General features: G+C 40.8%; 1 protein-coding gene across 4 annotated transcripts in view; it reads left to right on the forward strand.

The window, feature by feature from the left end:
- JMJD1C (jumonji domain containing 1C) overlaps positions 1-8,855 on the forward strand; it is a 120,988-nt gene extending 112,133 nt beyond the window's left edge. For all 4 annotated transcript variants that reach the window (XM_082222295.1, XM_082222292.1, XM_082222293.1 and 1 more), the window contains 8 exons: positions 668-836; positions 1,677-1,767; positions 1,859-1,989; positions 3,449-3,571; positions 4,174-4,313; positions 5,692-5,868; positions 6,299-6,430; positions 7,657-8,855. In XM_082222295.1, coding sequence (XP_082078421.1) covers positions 668-836; positions 1,677-1,767; positions 1,859-1,989; positions 3,449-3,571; positions 4,174-4,313; positions 5,692-5,868; positions 6,299-6,430; positions 7,657-7,746 — 1,053 coding nt within the window. In that variant the 3' untranslated portion in view covers positions 7,747-8,855. The remainder of the gene's footprint in view (positions 1-667; positions 837-1,676; positions 1,768-1,858; positions 1,990-3,448; positions 3,572-4,173; positions 4,314-5,691; positions 5,869-6,298; positions 6,431-7,656) is intronic.
- The last annotated feature ends 8,365 nt before the right edge of the window (positions 8,856-17,220 follow it).

Here is a 17,220-nt window from a genome sequence, read left to right on the forward strand (position 1 = left end):
CTGGTGATGTTTTTCCACTTGTGCAACAGAAACCCATTTACAAAACAAGACTTGTGGTTTCTCTTTTCTCCACTACAGCCCCCGTCAAAAAAAACTGCTCTGGAGCATTCAGCAATTCTCTGGAGCAGATTTAGGGGGCTGCAGTGGGGAGGAGATGAAGAAGCCCCATTGCATGAGCTGATGCACACTCACTCAATGTTGCATCTCACTATGTATTTCCATTGCTGGCAAATTAATTGCTTTTAAGTATGAAGTCTCATTATGCAGTAAGTAACAGGTAAATTGTTTTATTGGTTATTGTTTTGAGAGTAAATCTGAACTTAAGAATTCTTCATAGAGAATATTACTAATGTTTGGACTAATTTTCATCTCTTGGTGGTACAAACAGCAGTCTTGCAAATCAGCATTTAAGAAAACGAGTTGAAAAATAGTAGAAAGAACTTGAAATGTGAGACAAATGAAAAGAGTAGAAACTCTGAAAACCATGCTATGTTAAAGACAATTCACATGCCTAAATGAAGGTGTCCCAATATTTATTGATGAACAGTTAATATTCTAAACTTCTGTGCAGTCAAGAGAAGATGTCCTTTCAAGAGTGATGGAAATATGCATGAATCCGTTTTTTAAGTGCTCTTGCTTATTTCCACTTTTCTGTTTTCCTTTTCAGCCCGTATTAGTGTCTGGAATGCAGAAGAAACTGAATGCTAGCTTATGGAAGGCAGATTTTATTAGTTCAGATTTTGGTGATCTCAAAGCTGATCTCTTGAATTGCAAAGACAGCATTACTTCCAGTGGCAGTGTCAAGGAATTTTGGGATGGCTTTGAAGAAGTTTCAAGTATGTTGTGCTTTGTATAGGACTATAACAGACCCAAATAAAATACCTATCTATAATCTGGAAAAAGAGGATATCAGAGAATTGTGGAGGTCCTTCCTTTTTCATTATTTGCCAGAAAAGATTTAGTTTGGGACAGGATGCTGTTAATTGTCCAAGAGTTGATTGTGTGCTTAATTCTTTCCATTAAGTTCAGTTGAAAAGTATTTAGACTTGACAGGACCCCCCCTCTACATAATATACTAATGCAAAATAAGCCTTAGTAATATTTCATAATTATATGTTCTGCTTATTTTATTTTAAAAAGAAAAACCTCAATGTGAATCTGTAGGCCGCTTCCTTGATAAAAAAAATTCAGATCAGAGACACCAATTACTTCCAGTGACAGGCATGAGCATGAATTGGAAAATATCTGTATTGCTATATAATAGTGTGCATTTTCCTCTACCACAAGATACTTTAATGGTTTTTTTGAAAACCCATTTTTCACATTTGACAGTATAGTATGTACATTCAAATATCTTCCATTCTGTATTTCAATCTCTAAAATGTCTAAATGTTTAGTGTGTGTGTGTTTTATACATCCAAAACTTGAGTATAGAACCAAACAGAATTGCAATGTAGTATTAACTAATAGAGCAGTTTTAATATCAGATATGAGAGCCAAAAAATTGGAATTTCAGGATTCCCCCCCCCCCCCGATGTTGGTAAATGCCTTATCAACCCTGTTACTCCATGATCAAAAAGATGGGATATATTCTAAGTTATTGTTAAAACCATTATAAAAAATTCCTGTTTTTCCCCATCTGGTAGCACACTCACTGATCTCTTCACTGTTTGCAGAACGGCAAAAAATTAAAAATGGAGAAACAGTTATACTTAAGTTGAAAGACTTTCCTTCAGGAGACGATTTCAAGACCATGATGCCTGCAAGGTATTTAGTATTATTTAGCTCATCAATTGATGGATTGAGCTTTTGGTTTACTGAAAAATTATTTATGTTTATTTTACTCTTTTTTTTCCAGATATGAAGACTTATTAAAATGTTTGCCACTGCCTGAATATTGCAACCCAGAAGGAAAACTGAATTTAGCTTCATACTTGCCAGGTTTTTTTGTGCGCCCAGATCTAGGGCCCAGATTATGCAGTGCATATGGTAAGTACCGTATTTTTCGCCCTATAGGGCGCACTGGCCCATAGGATGCACCTCGTTTGGGGGGAGGGGAGAATTAAAAAAAATTATTCCCCCCCCAGCCGCGGGGCTGGGGCAGGGGAAGCCCGAGCTTCCCCAGCCCCCAGAACAGGCTGCTATGCGCAAGCCTTGCGAGCCCGCGGGAACTCCCCCCGGGTGCGCAAGGTTTGCAGACACCTGCGCGAAGCACGGGGCGTCCTCCGGAGGGCGCCCCGTGGTTCGGGCTGCAGGCTGCCGCCCGCAAGCCTTGCAAGCCCGCGGGAACTCCCCCCCGGGCGCGCAAGGTTTGCAGACACCTGCGCGAAGTACGGGGCGTCCTCCAGAGGGCGCCCCGTGCTTCGGGGTGCAGGCTGCTGCCCGCAAGCCTTGCGAGCCCACGGGAACTCCCGCCAGGCTTGCAAGACCTGCAGATAGCTTCCTGAAGCCTGGAGAGCAAGAGGGATCGGCGCGCACCGACCCCTCTCGCTCTCCAGGCTTCAGCGAAAGCCTGCATTCGCCCCATAGGACGCACACACATTTCCCCTTCATTTTTGGAGGGGAAAAAGTGCGTCCTATAGGGCGAAAAATACGGTAACTTACAATACCGCTTGTGTCAGGTCAGGGGGTTGTGTCTCCTCATTATTAAACAGCTTCTCGCCTTTGAATGGTTGGAAGAGCCAGAGACACAAAAGTGGTGATGAGCATGAAGAAGGGATAAAGAGGTTGGGGAAATATCAAAGAAGGAGCAACAGGTGGAAAAGTTAAGAAAGGCAAGTTTATAGGAAATGGAAGAATCAATAAATTTGAGAGGGTCAAAGCATGTGATAATGTGGTCATAGTAATATAAAGATGTTTTATAAAAGGGAGTTACAGATGTCAGTTAACTTGGCCACTTAACAGAATTCCCTGATGAATGAGGAGGGAGTATACATGTACATATTCAATGTACATTGAGATGAGAGAAAACACATTAATGCTCCTGATGTAGGTGAAATAATTGGGTGGTATTCAGGTAAGTTTTACTCAGAGTAGGTTCATTGAAATTAATGGGCCTAACTTAGGCATGTTCATTAATTTCAGTGGGTCTCATCTGAGTAAAACTTAGTTGAATAACACCCTCATGGCTATTCATATCAGAATGCTAACTCCTAATCTTATACATTATAAAAGCAGTTACAGATAGGTAGCCGTGTTGGTCTGCCATAGTCAAAATAAAAAAATCCCTTCCAGTAGCACCTTAAAGACCAACTAAGTTAGTTCTTGGTATGAGCTTTCGTGTGCATGCACACTTCTTCAGGGTATCTGAAGAAGTGTGCATGCACACGAAAGCTCATTATAAAAGCAGTATTTGTTTAAGAAAACAATTTCACAGGAAAACATTTTACAAGTCTATGATAATTTTAAAATGCCCTTCAGCATATTCTATATATTCTGTTTGAAAAAGGTGTAGCTGCTGCTAAAGATCATGATATAGGAACTACAAATCTTCATATTGAGGTATCTGACGTGGTGAACATCCTTGTCAGCGTTGGCATAGCAAAAGGGAATGGCGTTCCTTCAAAATCAGGTAAAGTAAAAATAATACAATGTTTATTAAACAGAAAAATATGAGTTGGCACAACTTGCTTAATAGCTGATCTACACCCTGTAAATGAACCCTAAATCAATCCACTTGATACTTTAGCAATCTGTTGGTGCTCATTCAGATTAAAGGACATTCTCTCCCACCCCCCATTTTGCAAAGTATTATTGGATGTATTGACTTATAATCAAGGAAGTGTTCATGGAAGGGGTTTGGCAAAGAAAAACCTTTCTGCCCCCCTCTTCTCACTTCACTTCCCAAGACCCTCATAAAGTCCCTCCTCAGGATTAGGGAACCCTCCTGAATAGGTTGAACTGTGGCACTTGGGGAGGGTGAATTGCCCCAAACTGGATTCTGGCATTTTCCATGGAGACACAGAAAGCCTTTGTGTAGCAAAGGTGTTTCTAAGCTTTCCCCTGGTACTCCTATTGTTTTAGATTTGTTCCATTATAATTTTTACTCAGTGAATGTGGATTTGCTCCACCCTGCCCCTTTTTGTTAAGGAGGGAGAGATTTATGGTAAAGTGTTGAATCTAAAGGAAGAATTTCTCCAGCTCTGGAAAGTAATTGCATTTCTGAATTCTCAGTGGTATTAAAGAAGTTTGAAGAGGAAGATTTGGATGATCTTCTAAGAAAAAGACTGAAGGATTCAAGTGAACTGCCTGGTGCTTTGTGGCACATTTATGCCAGCAAGGATGCTGACAAGATAAGGGAGTTTCTACAGAAGGTTAGATTTACAATGAATGCATATTGGTATTATTGTGTATAAGATTTGTGATGGGCAAATGCTTGTCTTCTGGGTACCAGCCACTCTGTTCCATCATCCTTCCCCAGGTTTTCCTTCCTTTCCCCTAACAGTCAGCCAGAATTCCTTGCCCACTGAGCATGCTCAGTACTCATTGAGTTGTTGATGGGATCCTTCATTTTTGGGGTGTGGAGTGTTAGATACACTTGTGCTCCCTCGCAGGAAGTGACTATCCAGACAGGGAGATGGTTTTCTTCCCTTCAGTTGCATCTGTGTTTCTCTGCTTTAAGACAGCCTCCCCCAACCTGGTGCCCTCCCTGTTTTGGACTACAACTCCCATCAACCCAAGCCAGCATGACTAATGTAAGGTATGGTTGGAGTTAGAATCCAAAATATCTGAAGAGCTCCACGTTGGGAAAGGCTGCCTTCAGATTTTTCTTGGAAGCTTTGTTCTAGTTCCTCTACCAGGTGTAATCTGGTGGAGAACCGCTTGAATCATAGAATCATAGAGTTGGAAGAGACCACAAGGGCCATTGAGTCCAACCCCCTGCCAAGCAGGAAACACCATCAGAGCACTCCTGACATATGGTTGTCAAGCCTCTGCTTAAAGACCTCCAAAGTAGGAGACTCCACCACACTCCTTGGCAGCAAATTCCACTGTCAAACAGCTCTTACTGTCAGGAAGTTCTTCCTAATGTTTAGGTGGAATCTTCTTTCTTGTAGTTTGGATCCATTGCTCCGTGTCCGCTTCTCTGGAGCAGCAGAAAACAACCTTTCTCCCTCCTCTATATGACACCCTTTTATATATTTGAACATGGCTATCATATCACCCCTTAACCTCCTCTTCTCCAGGCTAAACATGCCCAGCTCCCTTAGCCGTTCCTCATAAGGCATCGTTTCCAGGCCTTTGACCATTTTGGTTGCCCTCCTCTGGACATGTTCTTGAGACAGAGCTTCTTTGTCCAAGAAGCAGCAAAGCTATGGAACGTGGTTTATTTAGTTATTTTTCTAGCTCTGTTTTGGAGGTTTTTGGTTTTTACTTTTCCTTTTTATATTTTTTTATGTCTTTAAGTAAAGTTATTTTAGATCACGAGCCAGTTGTAGGAGCCTCAACCATAAGTCAGGATATAAATATTTTAAATAAGATCTCTGAGATACGGCCCAAGCAGTCTGTACGAGACATGGGGGAGGGAGCAGTTTTTTCCCCATTTTCCCTTGAGGTTTTCAAAGTTTCATAGGAGAGTTCTGAAACTGAAACTGTATTTATGTTAGAAATAAGATGTTAGAATGAAAGGATTTTGTGAACATAGATATTGCTTAAAACCACATAGCATTCACTTTTGCTTATAACATATTACAGATGGCAAAAGAACAAGGTTTAGATGTTTTGCCAGAACATGATCCGATACGTGACCAGAGTTGGTATGTAAACAGAAAACTCCGTCAAAGACTTTTTGAAGAATATGGAGTAAAAACCTGCACTCTAATCCAGTTCCTTGGTGATGCCATTGTTTTACCAGCAGGAGCACTTCACCAGGTAAAAACATCAATTTATTTTTACTAGAGTCACTAGATACCTCAGACAAGCTGTTGTACTATTTGGTGTCCAAGAGTGGAGCAACCCAAGAGGATGTGTGAAGGCGGTAATAGGGGTGGGTGGGTGAGTGAGTGTGCGTGCGTGCGTGCATGTGCGCGCACCTCCTCCTCATATGTATGTGAGAGAGAGCAATTGTGGGGTGGTCAGAGGGCTGACTACAGTGAATGCAATGCTCATGCTGATAAAAATTACACACACTGTTTTCCTATCTAATCAGCTGGAAAATTTGCATGGGTTTTTGAACGCATAATAGGGTTTTTCAGAGATTTGGATAACTGTGATCAATGCACACTGTCTTTAAAAAAAAACTTTTTCTCGTTTGCCCAAGAACAATTCAGAATGTTGTTTTGTGTTTCCATTTCTTGCTCAGGTACAGAATTTTCATAGCTGTATTCAAGTAACTGAAGACTTTGTGTCTCCAGAGCACCTTATACAGTCATTTCACTTAACACAAGAATTGAGGCTCTCGAAGGAAGAAATCAATTATGATGATAAGCTGCAGGTAACAAATGAGTACTTGTCATAACTCCATTTCTGATGAAACATCAGTCCTCTCTCATGTTAACTTTGAATGTGCGCATTGAATATGAGACAGTAGTATCACTTTCATTTGTGATAGTTTTACATTGGCTTTTCTGAGCATTTCCATGTGTGTTAGTTAGTTATTTAGTTAGTTAATTGGTTATTAAATTTCTATATCGCTCTTTGTCCAAGGATCACAGGGCAGTTTACAATTGAAAAATGCATAAAATAAAAACCATGGCTAATTCTGCTTATGGCCGCTGTAACAATTAAATAAGCCTTTTTTAATAAGAGGGGGGAACTATGTATTAGGTTCATAGTAAAGAAGAAAAAATGGACTCTCCATTTCCCCCTTCCCTGTAGAATTAGGACCCAGATGTGTAAGTATGTGTAAAATCCTGTATATGTGTTTTAAAATACAATTTAAGTAGATCCTTAGCTTTTAGAACAGTATAGGGAATTTTTAAATGTTTGATCTTTTACTGTGTTTAATGTTTTGATTTGTTGGAAGCAGCCCAAAGTGGCTGGGACAACCCACTCAGATGGGCAGCATGTAAATTATTATCCAGAATAATTCCTATACAGGAACAAGGTTATGGGCTCCAACAAGGCCATATAATGGTATGACAGGTGCACATCTTGGGCTTGTATATGCTCACTCTACTCCAGGGGTCGGCAGCCTAAGGCCCATGGGCCATAAGCGGCCCACGGGTCGTTTTACCGGCCCCCGAGCCACCCACTCAGCGAGTCCCTGCACCCTGCACTAAACCATCATGGCACAGGGACTCGCTTTTGCGGCACCGGGAAGCACGCCTGCGATCCAGCCCACGGAGGGGGCTCCGCGGCAGTGAACCAGCCCAGGCAAGTTAAGCCTTGCCAACCCCTGCTCTACTCCCTCTCCCGTTTTCCCCAGGGAGAAAGTGCCATATAACAGGCCAACCAATTGGGGTATACTGAACTTGCTCTGTGCCCCCACCCAGTATTGTGTTCTCTCCTTTAAAAGAACAGGCTTAGACCCCGTGTGAGCTCAGGGCCTTATACAAGTTATAAAAGTGTTCTTAATCTTTGTACCACCACAATTGTAAACAAAGAACCTCCAAAAATGATGCAGTCTTTTTTCCCTTTCAGTGTTTTCCTCTCTTATGCCTTCCTTTACATTGTCTGATACTCTGCTAATCACCAATCTCTCCAAATTTATTTTTACAGATTAAAAATATTTTGTATCATACAGTTAAGGAAATGGTGAGAGCTTTGAAGATTCATGAACATGAACTAGAAGATATGGAGGAAAATTAAGTGTGCACGCTCTCTGTCCTTTTTGGGTCAGAAGAACGTATTTTATCTTTTTTTTTCCTTTATGATAAAAGAAATCTACTCACTAATCTAAGCTGCACGAACCATCAGTGCCAAGAAAATATATTTGTTGTATTTTACTTGCTACTGACGCTGCAACAAACTAGCTTCTCATCACAGCTGCTGTGATTTGAACGAGAGGTTTTTTTAAAAAAAGAAATTGGAAATCCTAAGCAGTGCTCTGCTGCTCTGTATTATACTGTAAATGAAATTTTCAAAATGTCAAAGATTTAAGATGTATTTATTTTTTTGGGAAGAAAACACAGAATTCTATGCTCTATTGTTGATCAAATGTAAATGTGATTTGTACAGTTTGGTTAAAATAACTTGGATATTTTTCACTACATTGAGACAGTTACTGTGAGAGTAGGACACAAACACCAGCTATTGCCTGCATTTGGGATATTGCTGAAACCGCACAGCAGTCATGTCATGATCTGAAAATTACTGCCAAATAACTGTAAACTTTGTACAATATAAAGTATATAAAATAGATATTGCAGACACTTCAGTATTTTATTGAAGCTATTCAGAGTACAATTAAAACATTTTCAAAAAGGTGTAATTTATTTAAAAATTGTCTCATTTTGGTAAAATTTATGTGAACTTTTAAAGCTAAATATTAAACTTAATATGCTATGTAAATATATACATATATACATTCAATGATGTATTTTTTTAAAACATTGGCTTGCTTTAATTTGTTAAAAGTGCAAGTGTTAAACATGCTTTGTACTTTGAAAGTTGAAAGGGGTTTTACATTTTCCATTAAAAGGACTTTATCAAATGTTGTCTCATTGTGTGTGTTTTTCATGTTTTGTGGCACATTTGTTAAAAATGCACATGTCTGAGTCATTCATTCATTAACAGTGGTTGCAGATGTCTGTAATGTTGACTATTGTAAATGACAGATTGTTGTGTGTTTAATTAGTGTGGATCTTTCTGCCCTCTCCAGGTTTCATATGAAACTGCTCACATGTGCTAGAGCACAGTTCAACTGGCTGAGCCAAAGAAAGTTTATCTAATGAAGAATAAAAAAAAATTAAATCCTTCCTTGTTATGTATTGTCGTTAATTACAGTTCAAATTACCATATTAAAAAACCTGGACTTTTATTATCAGTCAGAAAGATTGCATTTGACAGACTCATAAAATATGACAAACTCCTTGACAAACTTTTGTGCTAGGAAATGATAGTTATGTAGAAGCTCACATTTACAAATAACAATTTAAGAGTTGAGGTCTTCACATGCTTTCCCTGCACTGGTGGTATAGTGCATATTTTACAATATTTTGTGTACTTCTGAAGCACAGCGTCCCAATGACTGTATTTAGCGGTTGATAGGTAATAGTCTTATTCTAAGTTACCAACAAAATGGGTACACAACATAACAAGTTTGAATCCATGTTAAAATTTACTATCTAATCACTTGAAAATGTTCTACTTTAAATTCTATCTGTAAATTTGATGTGACAATTGTTTAGCCAAAGTTTTGGCAAGGTTTCAGGTTTCTCTGATAATTGCATCAGTTAGGGGCTAACTATACATTATTGTACAAGCAGCATGTAATTGGTCCTCTTAGTCAATAGCCAAAAGAATAAGAATCTTCACTCTAGCCATATCGTTTTCATGGGGGGAAAGGCTGGAGACTGGAGAGAGACTGCAAATACCCTCTAGGTGGCTGATTAGAACCCTTGTGCCTTTTTTGTTGGATCTGCTATTCCTTTGCAGGTAGCAAAACCTTACCTTGACATAACTGGCCTTGAAGGAAGAGAAGGTTACCATCTCTAGATATGTATGGAAGATTGAACACATCCTGAAGTTTATATGAGAGATCCTTGATAGTAAACATAAGATGTAGATGTGTCCTGGGTGGTTGAAGCTCCACCAAGTGGCTGTGGAGGACAACCCATCCTCTTTAAAGGTAAAGGACCCCTGACAGTTAAGTCCAGTTGCGAACGACTCTGGGGTTGCGGCGCTTATCTCGCTTTACTGACCGAGGGAGCCAATGTTTGTCCGCAGACAGTTTTTCCGGGTCATGCGGTCAGCACGACTAAGCCGCTTCTGGTGAAACCAGAGCAGCACACGAAAACGCCATTTATCTTCCCGCCGGAGCGGTACCTATTTATTTACTTGCACTTTTTTAGTGTGCTTTTGAATTGCTAGGTTGGCAGGAGCTGGGACCGAACAATGGGAGCTCAACCCATCGTGGGGATTCGAACCACCAACCTTCCAATTGGCAAGCTCAGTGGTTTAGACCACAGCGCCACCCGCGTCCCACTTCCTCCTCTTTAGGCACTTCAATTAGAATGTAAAAGAGGCACCAGACAAACACACTTGAATTTAGTGTGATTTCCTATTGTGTCTAATAAGCAGGTGCCATCTGCCCTAGAATATTTGCTTGTTAATTCTCAATATGTAGGGAGGGAGACCTGGAGGTGGGGCAGGACTCCTTCCCGCCTGCCATTTGGACAACCCAGTGTGTCTACACACTTTGCTAGGGGAAGGAGTAGACAGAATGAAATCCTGTTGAGATGAAGAAAATGAAACATTCTCTTTGTATGGAGTGTTTTCAAATGGGTACATTGGCGTATAGTGTTTGGATAATTGTGGTTAATACGTTTAGGTAGACCTATGTTGATTTCATGCATTTTATTTATGAAATGATTTTATAATTAAATGCATCATTATGCTCACCCTGTAACAACTGCAATGTTTCCATAGTAACTAATACATTTTAACCATGAAAGAGAGACCACAAGCAAACAGAATGTGGCAAATATTACATGATGGAACCACATGATCAAAAATTTCCTGTTTAGTCTGTTGCATATGTGTTTTCAGCTACAACCTAGGCAATAGCAAAGGTAAAACACACAAATGCATAAACATGCTGCGGACTTAAAAAAATTAGAATTCTAAGGCCCAGTTCAGACATTCATTTATGTGGAAACAATCTTGGTCTGGTGGAGTTGGCAGGTTTACAAGGCAGTCACTTGATATGCTTGATATCTGAAGGCAGCACTGTATAGGGAAGCTTTTTAATGTTTCATGTTTTATTATATTTTTATATGTGTTGGAAGCTGCCCAGAGTGGCTGGGGCAACTTAGTCAGATGGGTGGGGTATTATTATTATTATTATTATTATTATTATTATTATTACTGCTTTAAAATAGGAGGTTGCACAAATTGGACCTTCATATTCCACTCTACGTGGTGGAATAACGTGTGCTGTTTCTCTCTCTCTCTCTCCCCCCCCCCCAATATTTTGACTGTCACCACCCAGTTCTTGAGTTTCTGAACTGGGCCCAATATTGGTGTATGAAACTGCCTTGTAACTATTAACCTAAGTAAATGCTGAATCATTGAAGCAGCAGAGCTGCAGTTAAAAGAGGATGTTGGACTGTTACCATTTAAAGCAGGGATGGCTGACCTGTGATACTCCAGTTGATAGACTGCCATTTCCTAACAGCTCCAGCCAGCGAGGCATCAATGGTTAAACTCCTAGGAGTTTAACAACAATCTCTGATCTGTAGTAACTCAACTGCAGATTTCCACTTCTCATGTAACTGGTTTAGCTCCCATGCCATATTTAATGCCAGGCTCCAGTTGGTGTTCCTTTGTTTATAGTAGAAAACAAATGCAAATCCAATGACCTTGAAGTCAGCCCATGCCTGGTATAAGGTATTGGTTAATCTGTGTCTCGGATGATTTAAAGACTGTTTCAAGCACACTACGGCACTCTGCTGTTGATTTAAAAGTGTCTGGGTTCTGCTCATGCCTAAAAGGAAGTCACTTCTTGGTCTGCACCCCACCAAGGAACTTTCCATGCATGTGCAGTGTAAGCGATACAGTCAAATATTAAACAGGTTTGTATAAGAGTTTAGAATTGAGTATAGCAGTTCAATGTCTCCTAATCTCCATTGTAAGAGTGAGCTGTGGGTAGCTGGTGCTGAAGAAACAACATTGTCCTTTCCAGTGTACTGAATAAACCGTTTCAAAATCGTCTTTGCTCTTTGTGTTTCTTAGTGCTCTAGCATGCTTCATTAATTTCTCTGCTAGAGGTAAGTTAGTGGCTGTTTGCCAATATTGTGTTAATAGATTCTAGCTGAAGACATGAGAAAGATTAGTAAGTCCTTAAACTCTACATGCTGATAGTCATCTATAAACAGGAATTTCATGAATTCTTGGCCCCCACCTGCATTTCATAAATTGTGCTGTGTTCTTCAGACCAGATTGTAATTGTATCCACCTGAAAAATGGAGCTCATGCTGGAGTGAACAGTAGTGCACTATGACGGTTGCTTCTGGTGATTTTAATGCATAAGTGGTACAGCCTGTTCCGTTCCGTGCCTTTCTTTACAGCTGGGATAAGACAGGTGTAGCAGCAGATAGGTGGTACATGAACTTAGTAAACTCTTTTGCCTTCAACACTCTTCTCAAAACTTTTTCAAGCAAAGCTGCTTCTCTCTCAACTGTCTCTCCCAATCCTTTTATCTGCTGAAAGTAACATATTAAAATTACATGGATTGTTGCAGTTGTTGTGATTTAACACCAAATTTATTCCCAGGAATATGTATTTGTTCATTTTGTGATGAAGTACAGGTGCCACCAATTTTGTTCCCTGTTTGCTTGGATAGCATGACTCATATTTTGGCAAAGTATGTGTCTGCTATACTCATAGACGCTATTTCTGTGGTCCAGCTGACAAGTGGTTGCTGTGGTGAGCAAACAGGCTGAGCAGAAATGAATGTCTGGTCCCCCCATTTAAATTGGATAGGTGCAGAGATCTTAAAAATCACACACAACTTCCAGGTTCAGTCTGTAGTGGGTCCAGCACAGCAGTGTCCTGATTGCCATCAAAAGATTTCCATCTAGAACTGCAACTCAGAAGCAGCAAAATTGCTTAAATAAGATCTAACTCTAAATGTACAGGGTTGATCATTTTCTAAAACCTTGAACCAACTCCCAGCCCTGGTCCCAGAAACCATGCATTTCACATAGCCAGTTCTCTTATTTTTAGGAAAATGGTAAAAATAATATTGTTCCTGAGGGTTTTCGCCTCTTTAGAACTTGGCTATAGTAGTTGTTTATAGATTAACAGCTGTTGTGACGATTTGTGTCCAGTCTGCCATAGACTGTAACATTGAATACACATTTCATCCCCTTTATTCTTGTGCTTAGCACTTTTTAACTAAAACTGATGTACAATATATTTGAGAAACTATGAAATAATGTCTGTAGCCATCTCTCACTCACCATGTTTCCTGCTTGGCAGGGGGTTGGACTCGATGGCCCTTGTGGTCTCTTCCGATTCTATGATTCCTTCTTCCCTTAACGTTCAAATGAAGGTTTTGTTTGGTTTGTGTGTATTTAATTTGTTTAAACGAGTTGGGGCAAATAATGTATTTGATTTATGTTTTGTTTGTTTTTAAAAAGAAACTACAGCACTTTTTTAAATTGTTCCAGGAGTCAGTGTGGTACCCTTAGGCACTTATCAAAGGTTTGACAGATGAGTGATAGCAGAACAACTTCCATGAAAAAAACTATTATGAAACTTTCAGTATTCTGTGCATCTGTAGTATTAGAAAACACTTACGGTTCATACTGAGAGGCAACAGGTCTGGCTTTATGAACCGAGCTTTGACCTATTATGTAACCCTGAATTTGCAACAGAGAGAATACCCTAGGCCTAGTAGATGTGCAGGGGTTCCCCAACGTAGAAGGGGGGAGGACTAACTGAATTGAATATTAGTATATTAGTAAAGGTGCACACTGCATTTCACCATGTGCAATCTTGCACCAAACTAGGTGTGTCCATTAATTCCAATTTGCTATTGATATGTAGAAGCGAGAGCCACCCATCAGCCCCCCTAAAACCTGATTTTTGTATAGTTGTATCCAGGTGCGTCCTTCACTGTCACACACACACACACCCTTAAGAAAAAAATGTAGCAGCAGTGATGGGTGTTCCAGTTTCCACCCTTCAACAGGAATATGGAAGTTCCCTCAAGATGAGTTACTCTTGTGGCTCTCTCTGTATTGTAGGATTCTATCAGTCCTAGCCAAGAAGGCCAAGACCCAGGGATGATGGGTGTTGTAGTCCAACATCATCTGAAGGGCCACTGAATCCCCATCCCCGCTCTTATCATTTTCTTATCTTTATGCGTTCGACATTCTGTCAGTCCTGGCTTTTGTTTTCTGCTTGCTCACAGACTTCTGCAACCTTTGGAAAACCTGTCTATAAAAGCCAATGCATTATTTTTCATTAGCCTTGTTTAGGTTCCAAACTGATAGGCACTCAACTGTCACAGATTGCTATTGTATCATAGAAGGGACCATGAGAGTCATCTAGTCCAACCCCCTGAAATACAGGAATCTTGTGCCCAATATGGGGCTTGAACCCACAACCATGAGATTAAACTCTCATGCTATTCATTATCCACAGGGCAGTGATGGAATTGTGATTGTAGCACCATGGATTTGGTTTCCATTTTGCACATATTACATTGCATACGGGGGATTTAATGCCCATAGAATACTAATATTCCTACAAAATAATAGTAAACCATTTTTATGTGATATGACATAACATTTTGATGTATAGCCAAAGGATGTAATGTTATGGGCCTGTGGTATGTTGAACTTTGTGATTATAAGTTCAGAACCGCTGGAATACTGTATAAAGCAAATAGCATTGTCCAGCAGATGGCACTCTTTGTATAAAATTTCTAAATTCTTATTCCTAGCTACTAGGAAGTAACAAAATATTGCGGGACCAGAATTTATGTGCGGCTTTCTCTCATTTTTAAATAAACAGTTATTCCACCAGAGCTAAACATGTTTTTTTTAAAAAATGACACAGAAAAGAGGCAAGACTCATTCTTGAACTGTGACCCAAAGTGTTTAGATTCAGCTGGAAGTAGTAACCAAAGGAATCAGTATCAATCAAAATTGCTCAAGTGTGTGGCGAGAAAGCCTGTCATAATCCCCTGTCTTGGAGATAGCCAGTGAAATTGACTATTGCACTTCAGGAGCATAGCTAACAGGAGGCATTTGTTACTACTATTTTAAATGACTGCATCAGAACAGTAATGTAAGATTTAACAACAATCATTAGCTGAAATAGCCTAACCCACTTCACCGGGTTGTTGTGAGGCTAAAATTGGGAGGGGAGAATCATGTACACCACCTTAAGCTCATTGGAGAAAAGGACAGTAGATAAATTTAATAATAATAAAAAAATCTGCATTCAAGGGGAACCCTCTAGCCACCAAAAATGGTGGGAGAGCTCTCAGCACTGCTTCCAGATGCAGGCTGGTCCCTGCTGAAGGCAGGATGCTGCACTTTAGCTGGGCCACATACAGAATTTTTATAGGTCTAGCAATGACTCAAACACAGTAAGCTGTTAACAGAAAGAGTGGATTCCTAGCTGGGGCCAAGCAGGGTGAGTTTTCTTCTCCATTGTGGTCTGCTTTTGGGCTTGCTTGCAATACCTGTATGGCTACCATCGCAAGTGTACCAAGTTGACATTTGGTTTGCTACAGCACAAATACTGCTACTGAGAATCCATGCATAGTTTCATTGTTAGAACTCTTGATTAGGTTCCATCACTTATCTGGGTAGTCATGCAACTCAGAGGGTAGAAGAGCATGTATCCAGACATGGAATATTTGGTCCTCCATGCAAAGTACCTGCTTCATAAATATCACCCCACCTGAAGCAATTACACATTTCTGCCCAATGTGCCCATGTCATATTCCTTTTCATGGGTAAAAGGTAAAGGTAAATGACCCCTGGACAGTTAAGTCCAGTCAAAGGCAAATATAGGGTTGCAGCGCTCATCTCGCTTCAGGCCGAGGGTGCTGACGTTTGTCCACAGACAGCTTTCCGGGTCATGTGGCCAGCAAGACTAAACCGCTTCTGGCGCAAAAGAACACCATGACGGAAGCCAGAGTACACGGAAATGCCGTTTGCCTTTTATAATGTGGTAGACGAGAATAGGTAAAGGTAAAGGGACCCCTGATCGTTAGGTCCAGTCGTGGCCAACTCTGGGGTTGCGGCGATCATCTCGCTTTATTGGCCGAGGGAGCCGGCATACAGCTTCCGGGTCATGTGGCCAGCATGACTAAGCCGCTTCTGGTGAACCAGAGCAGTGCACGGAAACACTGTTTACCTTCCCGCTGGAGTGCTACCTATTTATCTACTTGCACTTTGACTTGCTTTCAAACTGCTAGGTTGGCAGGAGCAGGACCGAGCAACGGGAGCTCACCCCGTCGCAGGGATTCGAACCGCCGACCTTCTGATCAGCAAGTCCTAGGCTCTGTGGTTTAATTCACAGCGCCACCCGTGTCCCTTGGTAGATGAGAATACAAATGCTTGATTCCATCCCGCCTGCCCCCAAGCTCTCACTAGAGTTATAGGAACTGAACCTTAGTACTGCAGCTTCCAAGATCTTAAAGAGGTGGTATTCAAGAAAAAGATGCACCCCTTACTTCCTTGGCAATACTTGGAACTGTAATAACTGGCTAGGTAGTATAGTCTCTGTATTGTTTCCAAGCCAGGCAGAAATCCTTCACCTCAGCTTGCTTAATGATGCAAATGGCTTCCTCAATGAGTTAGCAACTGCAACAGTGTCACCCCCTGCCTGCTCAAGGAACATATGGGGAACCCAAAGTCCACCAGGTATTACTGGACTACAATTCAAACTGGAACGTGTCCAGAGGAGGGCAACCAAAATGGTCAAAGGCCTGGAAACGATGCCTTATGAGGAACGGCTAAGGGAGCTGGGCATGTTTAGCCTGGAGAAGAGGAGGTTAAGGGGTGATATGATAGCCATGTTCGAATATATAAAAGGGTGTCATATAGAGGAGGGAGAAAGGTTGTTTTCTGCTGCTCCAGAGAAGCGGACACGGAGCAATGGATCCAAACTACAAGAAAGAAGATTCCACCTAAACATTAGGAAGAACTTCCTGACAGTAAGAGCTGTTTGACAGTGGAATTTGCTGCCAAGGAGTGTGGTGGAGTCTCCTACTTTGGAGGTCTTTAAGCAGAGGCTTGACAACCATATGTCAGGAGTGCTCTGATGGTGTTTCCTGCTTGGCAGGGGGTTGGACTCGATGGCCCTTGTGGTCTATTCCAACTCTATGATTCTAATTCCCATCATCCCTGCTCACTGGTTATGCAGGTGGGACTCCACAGCTCCCTTTTATAAACTTAATTGCTTCCTATGCTTACTGCTTTGAAAGGAACTGTATCTCAATAAGAAAATATATCACCACAGGTTCTATGCCTGGCCTCTCTGATTGCTGTTAAAAGGTGGTCTTGGAATTTTACTCAAGTCAGAGGTGATTCTGGGCTAGATAGACCCGTGGTCTGACTCAATATTCATCAGCTTTATGTGTTCAAACAAGTAAGA

Source organism: Podarcis vaucheri, assembly GCF_965113315.1.
Source record: "Podarcis vaucheri genome assembly, chromosome: 5".
Lineage (NCBI taxonomy): Eukaryota > Metazoa > Chordata > Lepidosauria > Squamata > Lacertidae > Podarcis > Podarcis vaucheri.